This window comes from Polypterus senegalus, chromosome 1, assembly GCF_016835505.1.
Source record: "Polypterus senegalus isolate Bchr_013 chromosome 1, ASM1683550v1, whole genome shotgun sequence".
NCBI classification, from domain to species: Eukaryota; Metazoa; Chordata; class Cladistia; order Polypteriformes; family Polypteridae; genus Polypterus; species Polypterus senegalus.
The window spans coordinates 167,905,785-167,922,049 of record NC_053154.1 but is presented as its reverse complement, the minus strand read 5'-3'; the positions used below and the strand labels follow the sequence as shown (position 1 = coordinate 167,922,049).

Here is a 16,265-nt window from a genome sequence, read left to right as displayed (position 1 = left end):
TGTGCAATCTCAGTGAGGTTGGGTGATTCAAAGCCCGGCTAGTCTTTGATGACCTCTTGGGCACAGCCATCAGCAGTGTGTTTGTTTGCAGAGAGAGTGTTGACCACATTGAGAGATTTACAGCAACATTCATGTCTCTGATGACTCTTCCCATGAAGTCAGCAGACTGATTGGGAGAGCATGGGGAGGGGTCATGAGTTCGCTGGAAAGAGGTGTGAGGTGCTCCCGATATCCATGCAAAAGGATGAAGGTCCAAATCTTTAGAGTCCTGGTGCTTCCTGTTTTGCTATATGGTTACGAGACATGGACGCTACCCATGACCTGAGATGAAGACTGGACTCCTTCGATTCTGTGCCTCTCTGGAGAATCCTTGGGGTATCGCTGGTATGACTTTGTGTTGAACGAGGAATTGAATGAGGCACATTACCTGCATTGTGAGGGAGTGACAGTTATGGCACTATGGCCATGTGGAGCAATTCCCCAAGGATGATCCGGCTCACAGCATTCTCATTGTTGAAGACCCCAGTGTCTGGACCAGAACAAAGGGGTACCCACGTAACACCTGGCTGTGGCAGATAGATGGTCATTTCTGGAGGATGGCACTGGACCATGTGTCTCTATGGGGGGGTTGCTCATCAGGATCCTGTGCTGTTTCTTTGTATAGTGGGTGTAGTAATGCACTGTACAAGTGCATACTCCCCAACCTGACCTACGTTTTAATGAGCCTCAAAGAAACCATCCTGAAAGAGCTATCAGACAGCATAGATAAGGATAAAGACAAAAACAAGAACGAGGAGGCTTATGCAGTGTTAATTCAATTTTTCAATGATAAAAGTTTATCTTTGGATATGAGAGAAGCCATTTACAACAGAAAAAAGACATTTCAAATACTGAGAGACCATTACACAAGAAAAGGGAAGCCATGGATAATTCGTTTTGTACAACCAGTTACCATCTCTTCAGAAAGCTACAAACGAGAGTGCCACTGACAGAAACAGCCATTACAGCAGGAAAAACACTGAGTGGTGGGCTATTGATTGCAATGTTTCTGAAAATTCTATCAATGTCATTTACCTTTTTACTATTCATATTATGCAGGGTGATAGAAAGGGAATGTTTGTAGAATTTAGGACTTAGTTAAGACGTGTTGAGGGCACTGAAAAATACAGCATCAATCAGAATGGTGATAATATGATCAAAGTAAATGTGTTAACTCCTGGAATGAGGGAGAGAGACAGTATAGATGTTATCAGCTATAATTGTGGCAAAAAGGAACACAATGCCAAAACATGACCAAATAAGTGGAATAAGGAACAGTCGTAGTGATGCGGCTTTTGCAGGAGCTCCACATACAAAGAAACTAAATCCAGGGGCAACAGGAAACACAATGCAAGAAAAATGAATCCAACGGAAAGGATTACTCCTAAAGGGACTAATGGTGGTCCTTTAATTACAGACATTGGAAAATTTGAGAGATTTGATGACACATTCAATCTGGAGTAGCACTTCTTGGAGCTGGCAGAAGGAAAAACAGAAGCAGTGTGGCATTTATGAGAGGTGATGCAAAAGTGTGCCTGACTGACAACAGGGGAAATTGAGTTGAAATGACACTGATGATTCTGAAAGTATTATACATTCCTTCATATCCTTCATATTTCTGTTGAGGCAGCGACAAAAAACAGCATCCATTATATTTCAACAAAGTAGGAATAAACCCGCCCACAAAGGCAGAACTAAATTTGTAATTGAGAAATAAACAGACTTATATTATTGACTTATATTATTGATCATTGAATTAACAGAGATTAAGGGTTTGGTATCATTTTGGAAGTGTAACTGTTCTTATGATTTAGGTTTAAGAGTTTTTGTTTAGTGCCCTGGATTTTTACAGTCTTACTGTGTATTTTATACTGCAGTTTTTATTTTGTTTGCTATGTGCAGCACTTTGATGCGGCTGTTTGTTGTTGTTAAATGTACTTTATAAACAAATGTGAATTTGAATTTGACAATCTGAACACTTTTGACAAACATGAATGCAGTTTTTCTGGTTGTTATAATATTTAAACGTGGCATTAAATCCTTGGTCATTGTAATTTATGATGATGTTTCAAGACTACAAAATGTACATTAGTAGATGGGATGAAAATCAAGGGGAAGATTGATAAATCTAACCTAAACTGTGTCTGCACCCAGGGAAGATTTGTCCCGAGCAGAAATAAAGAGCTAGTACACATGGATTTGACAGACCCTATAGAATCAGAAGAAAAAGATGGTCTCAAATATGGAATAGCATTCACAGATAATTACTCTAATGCAGTGTATGTGTATGAAAAAGATTGATGCAGTGCAAGCACCATATGGAACTATAAATTGTCTAAAGTCTGATAATGGCACTGAGTTCATGACAAAGAATTTTCAGTCAGTGCTCAGTAAGAATGACATAAAATCTTAACCATATTCAGCCTATCAAAATGGGAATGCTGAGGGAAACTGAAGACCACTTTTTGAAACTGCAAGGTGAATGTTAATCAAAAGAAAATTGCCAAAAGAGTTACGGACATATGGTATCATGACTGCTGCTCAGCTTCCCAAAAAGCTTTTCAATGGGTGCTTAGCTTAAACTCCACACTACATGTAAATGGGGAGAAAACCTAACCTTTCAAAAATGAGGATCTTTGGATCAGAATCCTTTGCATACAAACATGACAAAAAGAAGACAGACTTGAGATGTGAGAAGATTTTTGGGTGATACGATAAGAATAGCCCCTCATACCTAGTGTATACCCAGACACTGAAAAAGTCCTTAAACACAGACTTGTGAAGTTTGACATCAAGTGTGTTGTTCAAAGACAAACACAAACTGATTTATTCAGTGTTGATCACAATTTATACAGGGAGAAGAGTGTACCCCCTATATCAAACAATAATGAGGCAGTAAATGAGAGTCCTGAGGAGACAAATTGAGACTTAAGAGGGTAACAATTACAGTATTGGTCAGAAAGAAGCCAGCCATAGTACACAGTACCCCAACAGAGACATAAAATTTCCTCAATACATAAATGACTGTTTCAGACTATAAGCATAATCGGGTATTCACAAACATTGCCTACTGTTTCAGATTGTATGATATATCACAAATCTTTAAGGAAGCTATATGTTCACCACAGGCACAGATCCAGTGTAATGTGACAAAAGTTGAAATGAATTCACTGAAGGAGAATGACACATTCACATTGACCACCTTACCAGAAGGTAGAAACTCAGTGGGGGGCTGATGGGTTCATGCAGTTAAAGGAAATGCAGACAGTTCTGAAATTTACCTGGCTAGATATGTTGCTAAAGGTTATAATCAAGTAAAGGGGATTGAGTATAAGGAGAAATTTTCTCTAACTGCAAATATAATATCATACATATTTTGATGTAAATGGAAGCACAGTATGATCTTGTCCTTTATCAAATGAATACAAAAACTGCTTACTTGCATGCTCCAATTGATTGTGAGGTTTATATGGAGCAACCAGAGGGATTTGAAGTTAAGTCCAAAAAAGCTGACAGGCTAGTTCTCAAGTTGAATAAATCATTGTATGTCTAAAAACTGTCAGGCAGAAGCTGGAATAAGATGTTACATGACCACCAATGTGAAAATGCGTTTGTGCAAAATCCAGCAGATCATTTTAAACACATGAAACAATTGGGAAATGAGAGAGTATTACTAGTAATATGGGTTGATAATATAATTATGCAGTCATTGATGAAATATTACTAGGTGATGTCAAGAACATGCCTACAGCAAGATTCAAAATGAATGATGTTGGGAAGCTCAGATATTTCCTAGTCTCAACGCCTTAGGGGAAGGACAGGCATCCTGGCTGAAATAAAGGAATAATTCATACCTGGCCTGAAGGCCATAATGGAAGGACTAAGTGAACAGGCATGCTGGGAGCAGTACATACCCCCAAAGGATAGGTGTTCCTCAGGGCAAACTAAATCAGGACACCTGCAGGGTGGCATGGGAGTTGGAGTCTGGAAACGCAACCCTTTTGGGATCTTTGTGGACTGCCAGAGGGTACTGCTGGGGGAAGACTATCCCGGTTTCCATACAACCCAGATGTGCTTCAGAAAGCATGAATAGGAAACCAGAAGCAATTCCCTGGTCTAGTGAGGAAAGAGAATTGTGAATGATATATATGTGCTGGTGTTCACATGGAAAATGTGTTTTTTTTATATAAAAATCATTTAATCCTAGAATTGTGTTGTTTATTGCAATGTTTGGGGCTCAGGGGCACCCCTAGTGGTTACACTATTTTGATTTTGAACAAAGTGTTGATGAAGCCAAAAAGGATACATACTGAAAGTCTGGTTTGTCAAACTGTAAACCAAACACAACACCATGAGAACAAAATCTAGAGTACAATCAACATGATGATTGTATAGATACTAAAGTGTAAGGAAAGTATTAGGCAGCTTGATCAATGTGATCATGTACAAGATCAGATTTGGGCTGGGTAATCAATAAACTATCAAACTACTTAAAGCTTTGGTTCTACAGCTAAGCATATGATGAGGTACTTAAAGAGTACAACTTATTTTTTGTATAGCACTCTTCACTGACTGCAGGCCCAGAGCGCTGTGAACAATTCCCATTTAATATACAAGTATAGATTATACTAATTACTAAATACAGAACCGATACACAAAGAAATGCAGATTTGTTAAAACAAACAGAGAACAAGTTGGAAATTGATTAAACACAAATGGAAACCAACAATATCTGTCCATTAATTAATAGATGAACTATGGCCAGTTGAAAATTGTAAAAGGGAAAGTCAAAAACAAAATCAGAGTCCTGGAATTTTTAGCCGATTGGCCACCTACCCACTACTGGGTTTTTACAGTGGAATCTGAAATACTATTGATCTTGAATTATGCCATAGAAAATGTAATAACCTGAAACTTGGGAGTGTACAGCGATGTTGAATGGGGCACTGATCACAATGACAGAAGTACAACTGGTTATTGTTATGGCCTAACTAAGAATGGACCACTGTTTTCCTAGACGTAAAAGAAACAATCCACAGTTGCATTATCATTATGTAAGGCTTAATACATGACATTGACAGCAACCACACAGGAGGGTTTGTATCTTGTGCAGTTACTCAATGGAATGCACAATGAATGTCAATATCATTGATACCAGTGAAAATCTTTGAGGACAACAAATGTTCAATAGCTCTTTTGAAAAACCCAGTTTGTTTGTAAAGGTGTATAGGTAGACATATTGATATCAGGTATCATTGCATTTAACCTGTAATTAGTGAAGACAAAATAACAATAAAGTATTGTTCCACACATGAGATACTAGCAGATGTTATGACTAAGCCTCTAACACCATTTATAGTGATGAAATTTGTGAGTTGCATATTTGGAATGTAGTATAAATCTGAGGTGAATGTGATGCATATGCAAAACCTTGTACAGTATGAGAACAAGTGGGGGTTGAGATATTAACATATTTATTTAAGTGCTTTACTGCTGCTGTCACGTAATACATTTTGTCTTTTGTTTTTGTATACCTTTTTCTGGTGCAACGATAGAATGGAGCATATGTGTGGTTATTCCTCCCGCTGCCAAGTGAAGTAAGATAAAGTTCATTTATATTTAATTGTCCTGTTATTTCATCTCAACATGAAAATGACAACACCTTTCAAAACCAATAGGAAAAAAGGATATACAGTAGAAATGAGAATATACAGTATTTCCATCTATCTAGCTATACTGCTTAGCTCAGGTCAGGATTAGGGTTTTTAAATATATATTTTTTAAAATTGAAAATTTTTATTTTATTGTTGCAGTTTGCGTATACTACTAGGCCCCCTAACCAAGGTCATTTTTGGTATCACCTGCCAACTGGTTGTGTTTATGTCATTTAAGTTGTATGCACCTACTAAAGATGAATGTAGCCATTGCTATAGGTGGGCAACTCTCTAACCAATAATCAGGAGGTGAGATTGGACAAAGTTTTAATGTGGCAGGGAAAATACGGGACTAGAGTGAAGAAGTTGTAGGAGACTACACTACAAGAGGAATGAGAGATATGTTGGGTTGTTAAGTTAGTGAGCAATCTCCTCAACTGAGTAAATAAGTGCTTAAATCAGGTTAGAAGGGTCCAGATACTGTAGGTAGACTTTTCTGTTTATTCTATTTATACTTTAAAAAAATATATTTTTTGATATATAAGTTGATGATGTCACTCTTTTTTGATATATAAATTGATGGTGTCATTCTTTGGGACACAAAGATACCCATAACAGTGATGTTTAAATAATAATGTCATTACTTCTACTGCCTCTTTCTTTTATTTATACAATAATAAAGATAAAAGTTCTATCTTGTAGTTACCTGTTTCACATTGTAGCCTGTCTTGGCACTTGTTTCAATAAACATGACGTTCAGTTCTTTGGCTTTCTTTTCTCCTTGTTCAATTGTAATTTGCCTGCAAAAAAAAAGATGATATGATATCATTAAAAATAAAACAAATGTACGATGAATGATATTCAGCTCCTCTTTGTTAAGTGATTATTATCTATCAATTTGGCTACACTGAGCCCCTAGCAATCACCATATTTAAAGAAATATAGAATCACTTTTGAATATGTCCAAAATGGAGGCTACACCTCACTCAGTAAACTCTTGGGTCTTCAAGAATATTTACTTCAAAAAGAAAACCATACTGATGTTCTATAAGACTGTCTCATCATGTATGGTATGTAGCGCCTCTGCCAGGAGAGGACAGCTGCCCTGGTTGCTATGGGAGTCACGGGAACCAAGCTGGGGCCCGTGGCCACCGCCAGGAGGCGGGTTCTGGATCCTGATGCGCTGGAAGCCATCACTTCCGCCACACCAGAAAGTGCCGGTGGAAGTTTATCAAGGGGCACCTGGAGCATATCAAGGGCAACAAAAAAGGGTCCGCCTTCCAACAGTCAAGGAGCTGGCGTCGGGAGGAAGCAGACAAGGCTGTGGAGAGTGGAGAGAAGGCAGCCCGAAGAGGATCACTGAAAGGCCAGAAAGGGTGTTTGGTGCTAGAGCACTGTGTGCTGTGCAGGATTTGGGACTTTGACTGTGTAAATACTGTAAATAAATCAGGTGTGGTGGACTGGAAAACGGTGTCTGTCTGTCTGTGTTCGGGCTGGCTTTCACACTGTTGACACCTAAAAGCTGAAAAATTCCATCAGTGCTACCAGCAGAAGATTCTCTGTATCAACTAGAAGGATCTGTCATTCATTCCACGATTTTCTAAGGGCCAAAATGACCTGCATTGAAGCTATGATTTTGTAGAACTAACTCCTTAGATGGGTCACTGTATCATAATGATCAGCTACCATTATCCCAGACAAGTTCTTTACTCCTAGCTATACTAAGGTCACAGAACCTGGGACTGACCAAATTACGAGTAAGTAATTCAAAAACAATCTCAAGGGAAGATTAATATTGCTAGATGAGAAACCTTAGTCATGGAAAATACCTTGTGGTGCCACTTAATCCATGAAGCAGCAATTTATTTTTAAGACTTTATACCTCTATAATGATGTAGACAAGGAGCGGCAGAAGGAGAAGGAGCAGAACCAAAATATGTAGAAGGCGCTCCCAATTGGAATCCTTGCCTTAACTGTATGAAGATCACACTTACAACCTACGCCTGTCATTCTTGTTTTGTGATCTATCTATCACATTTACTCTTCTTTCTACTTCAGAAAAATACTCACCCATCTGTACCATAGTAGTACATCATTACTACTTTGTAATTGAGGTGAAAGGTCATTGATCATTTTTGGGGTCAAGGGTCACATTAATAACTCCACTGGTCACCTTGTACCACTGCCTCTTGTTCACTTTATTTTCACTTTTGACATATTACATTGCTGAACTCTGGCTCTCTTTCAAAGAAACAGATACATACAGTTCTTTTATTTCCAAGTTTGATAGCTCACTTTATTGGAAGAAGTTACTATTTTTATAAATTCCCCAACATGATCAATGATTCAGATTGCTCTGTCCTGAGCCAAATAACCAATGGTGGAGGCATCAGTTGGTGATTCCCTAAGTCCCAGTCAACATAATGGGGTTGTACACTTTTTCCTCTGTTGAGAACACAAATTCATTGGGCTTTTCTAAATGTTCTCTCAAAGCATGTCATCCCAAGACATTATATTATACGAGGCTCATGGCATATTAGCTATGCCAAGTAGTGATCTCATATTTTTTGTGGCTTCTGATTTAAACAAGATACCAAAAGAAAATACTATCCATCCATCGATTATCCAACCTGCTATATCCTAACTACAGGGTTACGGGGGTCTGCTGGAGCCAATCCCAGCCAACACAGGGCACAAGGCAAGAAACAAACCCGGGGCCAGCCACCAGCCCACCGCAGAAAGAAAATACTAATAAAGTAAAACTTCTAATAGTAATGAAGTGAAGGGGAAATCACTTTACAGTATTTATATTACATCTGCTAGACTTTGTGTTTGAAGAAATATGGATGGCAATGTGAAGCTAAATTTAAATAAATAAAAGCTTGTAGCTTCTGATAGGACTGGGAGATTTGAAGCCAATGTAAGGTGCTAGATATCATGATGACTGAGAAAAAGGCAATTTCAGCAGAATTCAAGAAGGACTCAATACATATGTATTTGTGTATCAAGACTGATTTGCTATGGGTTGTGATTGATCTTGCAAACAGATCTGAAGTCAAATGAAATGTTTATGCAGAAGCAAAAAGCTTTCATTTTGAGTGAGAATTAAAATTGAAATACAGAGAACTGAAGATCATTTTAGTGTGGAAAATAAAATAAAAGAGCATAGTTAAACAGAGATTTGGATATGAAATAAACAAATAGGTAAGTACAAAGAAATTTTAATCATGATTTAAAAGGTAGTGTTGCATATTATATGCAAATAAGTACAGGGAGGCTTTTCATTTTAAGCTAGTGAGAAATGAAAGCATTGTATTTGTGCCTTAAAAGCTGAAAAAAAAACGGAATAATGGAGTATTCTTTCAATTCTCTCTTCTAACATCTCATGAATCCTGGTTTTAATATTCTGGGATTTATTTATGCACATTTTTTTCAGAGCTTTTGGGAGTTTGATTTTCTTTTCATCAAGGTGGTGACATCCCTTTTTGCTTGATCATGACCTTATATTTTAGAACAGCATCACTCATTGCTATCCATGAGTCCACTGGCATTGCAGCATTACATGTCATGACCCTATCATTGTTTAAGAAGATGGTGCCTTAAGATGAATATTCAAGATCTGCAAAAACCTTAAGGCTCTAAAAGTTTTGTAAATGCATTCTCAACGTTTTTTTGACTGCTCATTTTTGGGAGTTTATGTTGGCTTTGATGCTAGATCAGTATAAATTTCCAATATTTTGGCCTTTGCCTCAGTTTTCACTTATTTTGTTCTCTGAATTTACACCCAGTGTACATATTTCTTGTTAGAATCTCCCTGAGATTAAATATATTGTGGGCATTCACCATTGCAAGCTAGATATTATGATTACTACTGCCTTTGACATGCCATCTGTTATAATAAGTTTGTTATAATATTAAGAATTGTGTCACTGTATCTGTTTTAGATCTTTTATATGTATTTTTTCATTCTTTTTCTGTGTACTATGCCATGAAGAGCTGAGCCAGATTTAGCACAGAGTGTCAGCAGTCAGAATTGCTGGGCCAAGCAAAGCATAAAGACAGACAGTGACAGCTGTTGTCACCTCTAAAAGGACTAAGTGTTATTTGACCTGCCTGTTTGATGTTTAGAACAAGTTTGTCTACCTTCTTTGGTAATTGTACTGGGGATTTGGTCGTGTGGACACAATATAAAAGAGGCTTTGCGGACCTGAGTGAGTGGAAGCGATTGACTCAAAAGCCACCTCCGTTGTGACAGCAAAAAGCAGTTTCTACACCACCGAATCCCCGAAAGCAAAAGAAACTAAAAAGACCTCTTCGGTAAAAGATGAAACTAGCTGGTCTTCCCTGTCTGTACAGCAACGTAAGCCGCATTAAACAAGCTAAGTATATTCTGTCTTTTCTGTGACTTTGTCGCCGCCTATCGCTGAAAAGAGGGATATCGCCGTTATAATTTATAATTATTTAAATAAAGGTTTATTAAAACGCCGCAATATAAAAGAACATATTTTCCAAGGAGCTAACACTCCCATCAGAAACACCATCCTAAGTACAGAGACGCCACCTAGTTCCTGAGAAATGATAAGCAGAGTAATTTTCAGCAAAACTCATGAAACAAATTGCATTTCACTTCCACTGAAATTCATTCTTTTGACATAAGAAGAAAGGTGTTTAGTCCTGTCTTTAAGCAATTACATCCTTTAATTCTGCACACATCTATCTGCCATTTAGTATTTTATGAGTTCTAGTAAAACAAAAAATCACAGACTCCTGTCACGTGTAGATGTTTTTATTCAGCCTTTCAGACATGTTCTGATAGTATGATCCTCACTTTGCCAGTTATGATGACAGCCTTGACAACTGCAATGCTAAATAATGCTAAAGATGCATCAAAGATAGAAAAGAAACTTGGAACTCCATGATGCTTGTAAAAATGCATATCCTCAACTTCTTCTGCAGACACCCAGAATCAGGTAATGGCTAGGGGAAAGATCCTCTTGTAGTGAGATTTTCCAGTAAAGGAAACACAATAATGAGCAAGATGGTGTGTTTTAATGTGTTGTCATGTGGAAAATATGCAGCATGTTACATTTTAAACAATACACTTCTATGAGGTGGTGTGAATGAGAGGCATACCTGAAATTGATCTTACTATAGCGTGACAGACACATGCATTATGCAGCCACAGTAAAGAATACAAGTAAACATGGATGTGTGAATGAGGCTTTAGAGGAGGATCAGTCCTTGTTTTACACACTAACAAATCTTTTTTTCTAGTGAGTTTTGCACATGCTAATTGCAAAATCACCTGTAAAATGAATTTTAGTGTCCATTTCACAAAACTGTTTAAGAGTCTAAAATTACCTGATTTGCTCATCTCTAATGCCACCTGCAATGCAAAGCTCTTTTAACATTGTTCTCTTCAGACCACAATGGATGCCAAAGGCATTTAGGCAAACATTAACAACTAAAAAATTAGTAATTAATTAATAATTACTAAAATATTTATTTTTCCTATACTGATACTGGGTACATTTATTGTAATGGAGTGGTGACTAACCTGTTTTCCTATCCACCTTCCACTGATTTTTCACCTCGGCTCCTTTCATCTTTCTTTAACAAGTTCTGCTCGCCTTTCTTCCTTTCCAAAGTGTACAGCGGTAATTTTCTACTGACCCGACAACTGGTAGCCATAACATTAATTTCAGTTGTGAAAAGAATAGGGATAATATATACTTGTGAAGGAGTTTTCTTACAGAGGTGTTTTCTGGTTGCACTGCATTAAACAACTAAACATGCAAGCCAAAATGCTGATTTCCTGTGATGTGTAAAATGGTCAATCTAATAGGATCAATAATGGAAAAGTGTGAAAAAAGATGCAAACAAACAATTTTTTGGATTAGCAGAAAGAGTAATAATAATAATAATAATTCCTTGCATTTATATAGCGCTTTTCTCACTACTCAAAGCACTCAGCAATTGCAGGTTAAGGGCCTTGCTCAAGGGCCCAACAGAGCAGAGTCCCTTTTTGGCATTTACGGGATTTGAACCGACAAACTTCCGAGTGCCAGGGTAGATTCCTAGCCACAGACGCACCACTCCTCCATAGTCAGAAACAAACCAAGTCATTAACCAAAATAAACAGGAGGAAATCAACTGTCAACCCCAATCCATGCAGTGGTAGCACTGCTGCTTTGCAGTAAGGAGATTGTGGGTTTGCTTCGTGGGTGCTACCTGTGGGGAGAGAGCTTTGAGTAGTGAGAAAAGTGCTATATAAAAGTAAAGAATTATTATTATTATCAAAAATAACAGGCTAAATTTGTGATCAAGAGTTGAAACTAGCACTCTAAATTTGTTAAATTCTTCCTCTAAATAAATTTAAGGAAATCACAAGTAATTTGTTATTTTCTTTTTTTCCAAAGTATGACCATCAAGGATAGTGCATTGCAATCTTATATTGCATTAGCCTGATGATGCCACATCTAGCAACACTAGCAAAACACATTACTGGCAACAGACATTGTTATTATAAACAGTACGGCCGAAAATGCCCTCATGTCACAATTACAAAATAACGCCATGATGACGTCACCAAAATAATGATAAATATTATAAAATAAGAAACATATGAATTACAAAACCCATCCAGAGATTTCTTGCTTTTACAATATACAGATAGACTTATAATCTATTGCACACACCACAGTTGGGACACACTGCATCCCTCACTTTGGCACTTTTCCATATTTGAAAAAAGAAATCTCTCCCTGACAAATTCGAGACAGTTTGTTCTTCCTACATTTTCAGATTTAGCAATAAGTGAATATTTAGTTTTTCCACCATATCAGGTGCTTAAATTGCCTTCCTAATATAACTGAAACTGGTGTGGAATACAAAGCATGCCATTCACTGCTGCTTACTCGTCAGCCATGCACACAGAATGCTTTATGCTCTGATGTAGTCAACAAATTTCAAGGTCAAACAGATAAATGTGGAAGGGTTAGAACAAAGGAACACTTCCAGGCTGAGTGAAATTGCGAGGACCTCATCCCTCACTGAATTTACACTTCAAAGCTTTTGGATGTCAGTGTTCAGTTTATTTTTTTTATTTTTTCAAGATACATAAAGCCACACTTTCAAGAAGCAGACTTTAAAAGCCGTCTTCACAGGACAGCTTTGCATCTATGAAGGTTCGAATACTAGATAAGAGGGACGGTGCTGACAAAAAAAATACTCACAGGCTTACATCTTCTCTGGGCTGGGGTAGACCATTTTCTCAGATGGATGGGCACGTCATTACAGTTCATCATTTTGCCTTTTTTCTCTGAAGGCATATCGATTTGTTATTAAATTGAAAAAAAAAATTGGCAGCATGCCACAGCACCTTTATTGTAGTGCTTCATGACGTTATCACTAAACAGAGTCGGATTACAAGAAGCTTTAGCAGCTTGTTATGCACATAAATTTATTTACTTATTAAAGCAAGTGATTTTCACCGGTTCTCAGGATTGATTTTCTATTTATTCAAGATCTCAGGGTCTCTTGTTTTTTACGTACATATTTGTAACCATTTTACTAGTTTACCAATAAAACAATAATAGTTTATCTTAAACCTTGCAACAAAGATTGTATTGTTTTAAAACTAGCATTGGCCTTTCTAAGTTAATTGTATCCTGCATTTATAAAAAGGTTCAAAATTGTAATAGGATTTATTGAATAAAAGCGTGATCTAATATCTATCTATATTCAGTCAAAATATTTACAGTATATTAATTGATGATTTCAGATATTTTAAATGTAATGCAAAATATTGCTGTTTTACTACAATGACTCACTTCAACTCCCCTTATCTAGATTAGATTTGCACTTTTTATTTAATATCAAAGGCTGCTTCTCCAATAACATGTATCTACGCTTACTCATTAAATTCCATTTTTGTCTGTTCACCTTTAAGAGCCAAAACGATGACGAAAAAACTCTTTGGAAGCGCTGAACACCATCTGTTACTGTAAATTCTCAGGAGAAAGCAATCTTCAGGCACTGACACTTGAAAGAGATTGGTCTCCAAATAGACGCAAGCGGGTCTTTCCTACACCAATACAGTGTGTGTACATGACAGACATCATTTGCCAGGATCAATATTAGATTCAGAAAAGGACAAGCAAATAAAGCAATTAGATGATTTTTCCTGAGCACTCAGAGGATGCGGCACTGGGAGCTACTTTGGGAGACAATCTGTCAAATTACTTTTGCTTATTATAGCCTTGCATGTCCGACTATTATTAAGGCTCATGCACTAAAATTGAACAATAAAAAAAGATTTGAAATTTTAATAGACTTTCTGCATCATAATAGCTTGTTCATACAGTGGTGTGAAAAACTATTTGCCCCCTTCCTGATTTCTTATTCTTTTGCATGTTTGTCACACAAAATGTTTCTGATCATCAAACACATTTAACCATTAGTCAAATATAACACAAGTAAACACAAAATGCAGTTTTTAAATGATGGTTTTTATTATTTAGGAGAAAAAATCCAAACCTACATGGCCCTGTGTGAAAAAGTAATTGCCCCCTGAACCTAATAACTGGTTGGGCCACCCTTAGCAGCAATAACTGCAATCAAGCGTTTGCGATAACTTGCAATGAGTCTTTTACAGCGCTCTGGAGGAATTTTGGCCCACTCATCTTTGCAGAATTGTTGTAATTCAGCTTTATTTGAGGGTTTTCTAGCATGAACCGCCTTTTTAAGGTCATGCCATAGCATCTCAATTGGATTCAGGTCAGGACTTTGACTAGGCCACTCCAAAGTCTTCATTTTGTTTTTCTTCAGCCATTCAGAGGTGGATTTGCTGGTGTGTTTTGGGTCATTGTCCTGTTGCAGCACCCAAGATCGCTTCAGCTTGAGTTGACGAACAGATGGCCGGACATTCTCCTTCAGGATTTTTTGGTAGACAGTAGAATTCATGGTTCCATCTATCGCAGCAAGCCTTCCAGGTCCTGAAGCAGCAAAACAACCCCAGACCATCACACTACCACCACCATATTTTACTGTTGGTATGATGTTCTTTTCTGAAATGCTGTGTTCCTTTTACACCAGATGTAACGGACATTTGCCTTCCAAAAGTTCAACTTTTGTCTCATCAGTCCACAAGGTATTTTCCCAAAAGTCTTGGCAATCATTGAGATGTTTCTTAGCAAAATTGAGACGAGCCCTAATGTTCTTTTGCTTAACAGTGGTTTGCGCCTTGAAATCTGCCATGCAGGCCGTTTTCGCCCAGTCTCTTTCTTATGGTGGAGTCGTGAACACTGACCTTAATTGAGGCAAGTGAGGCCTGCAGTTCTTTAGACGTCCTGGGGTCTTTTGTGACCTCTCGGATGAGTTGTCTCTGCGCTCTTGGGGTAATTTTGGTCGGCCGGCCACTCCTGGGAAGGTTCACCACTGTTCCATGTTTTTGCCATTTGTGGATAATGGCTCTCACTGTGGTTCGCTGGAGTCCCAAAGCTTTAGAAATGGCTTTATAACCTTTACCAGACTGATAGATCTCAATTACTTCTGTTCTCATTTGTTCCTGAATTTCTTTGGATCTTGGCATGATGTCTAGCTTTTGAGGTGCTTTTGGTCTACTTCTCTGTGTCAGGCAGCTCCTATTTAAGTGATTTCTTGATTGAAACAGGTGTGGCAGTAATCAGGCCTGGGGGTGGCTACGGAAATTGAACTCAGGTGTGATACACCACAGGTAGGTTATTTTTTAACAAGGGGGCAATTACTTTTTCACACAGGGCCATGTAGGTTTGGATTTTTTCTCCTAAATAATAAAACCATCATTTAAAACTGCATTTTGTGTTTACTTGTGTTATATTTGACTAATGGTTAAATGTGTTTGATGATCAGAAACATTTTATGTGACAAACATGCAAAAGAATAAGAAATCAGGAAGGGGGCAAATAGTTTTTCACACCACTGTATATACTGTGTACCACTGGCATTTAAGCTACAATTTTTAGAACTACAACATCCTTTATTGGGAATAAAATTTGTTACGAGAAATATATAAGATCATAGTGAAGGACATAGGCATGTTAGAACTTTATGTGTAATGACAAATACTTTTTCTAACACATTCAATCAAATTAAAATATACAAGCATATAACCTACATTAACCACCCAGTTCCCTGTATGGGAAATCTAAATTTAATTAATCCATTATTCATTTATTCATGTAAATCTAATTATCATTTATTTTCTTAAAGTATTGGAGGCTGAAACCCATCCAAGCAGCACTTGGCACAAAACCGGATCCAACCTTGAAGGGGATGAAAACCAAATGTAGAATGTACTCTGTCCATAAATATTTGGACAGAGACAACTTTTTTCTAATTTTGGTTCTGTACATTACCATAATGAATTTTAAATGAAACAACTCAGATGCAGTTAAAGTGCAGACTTTCAGCTTTAATTCAGTGGGTTGAAAAAAAATATTGCGTAAAAATGTGAGGAAACTAAAGCATCTTTTTAACACAATCACTTCATTTCTGGGGCTCAAAAGTAATTGGACAATTAACTCAAAGGCT

At 37.4% G+C, this 16,265-nt stretch overlaps 1 protein-coding gene across 4 annotated transcripts in view; it reads right to left on the bottom strand.

Moving 5' to 3' along the window:
• The window catches only part of rab6ba (RAB6B, member RAS oncogene family a), a 469,094-nt gene that overhangs the window by 70,755 nt on the left and 382,074 nt on the right, over window positions 1-16,265 (bottom strand). For all 4 annotated transcript variants that reach the window (XM_039762372.1, XM_039762379.1, XM_039762387.1 and 1 more), the window contains exon 6: window positions 6,400-6,493. In XM_039762372.1, the coding sequence (XP_039618306.1) occupies window positions 6,400-6,493 (94 nt within the window). The remainder of the gene's footprint in view (window positions 1-6,399; window positions 6,494-16,265) is intronic.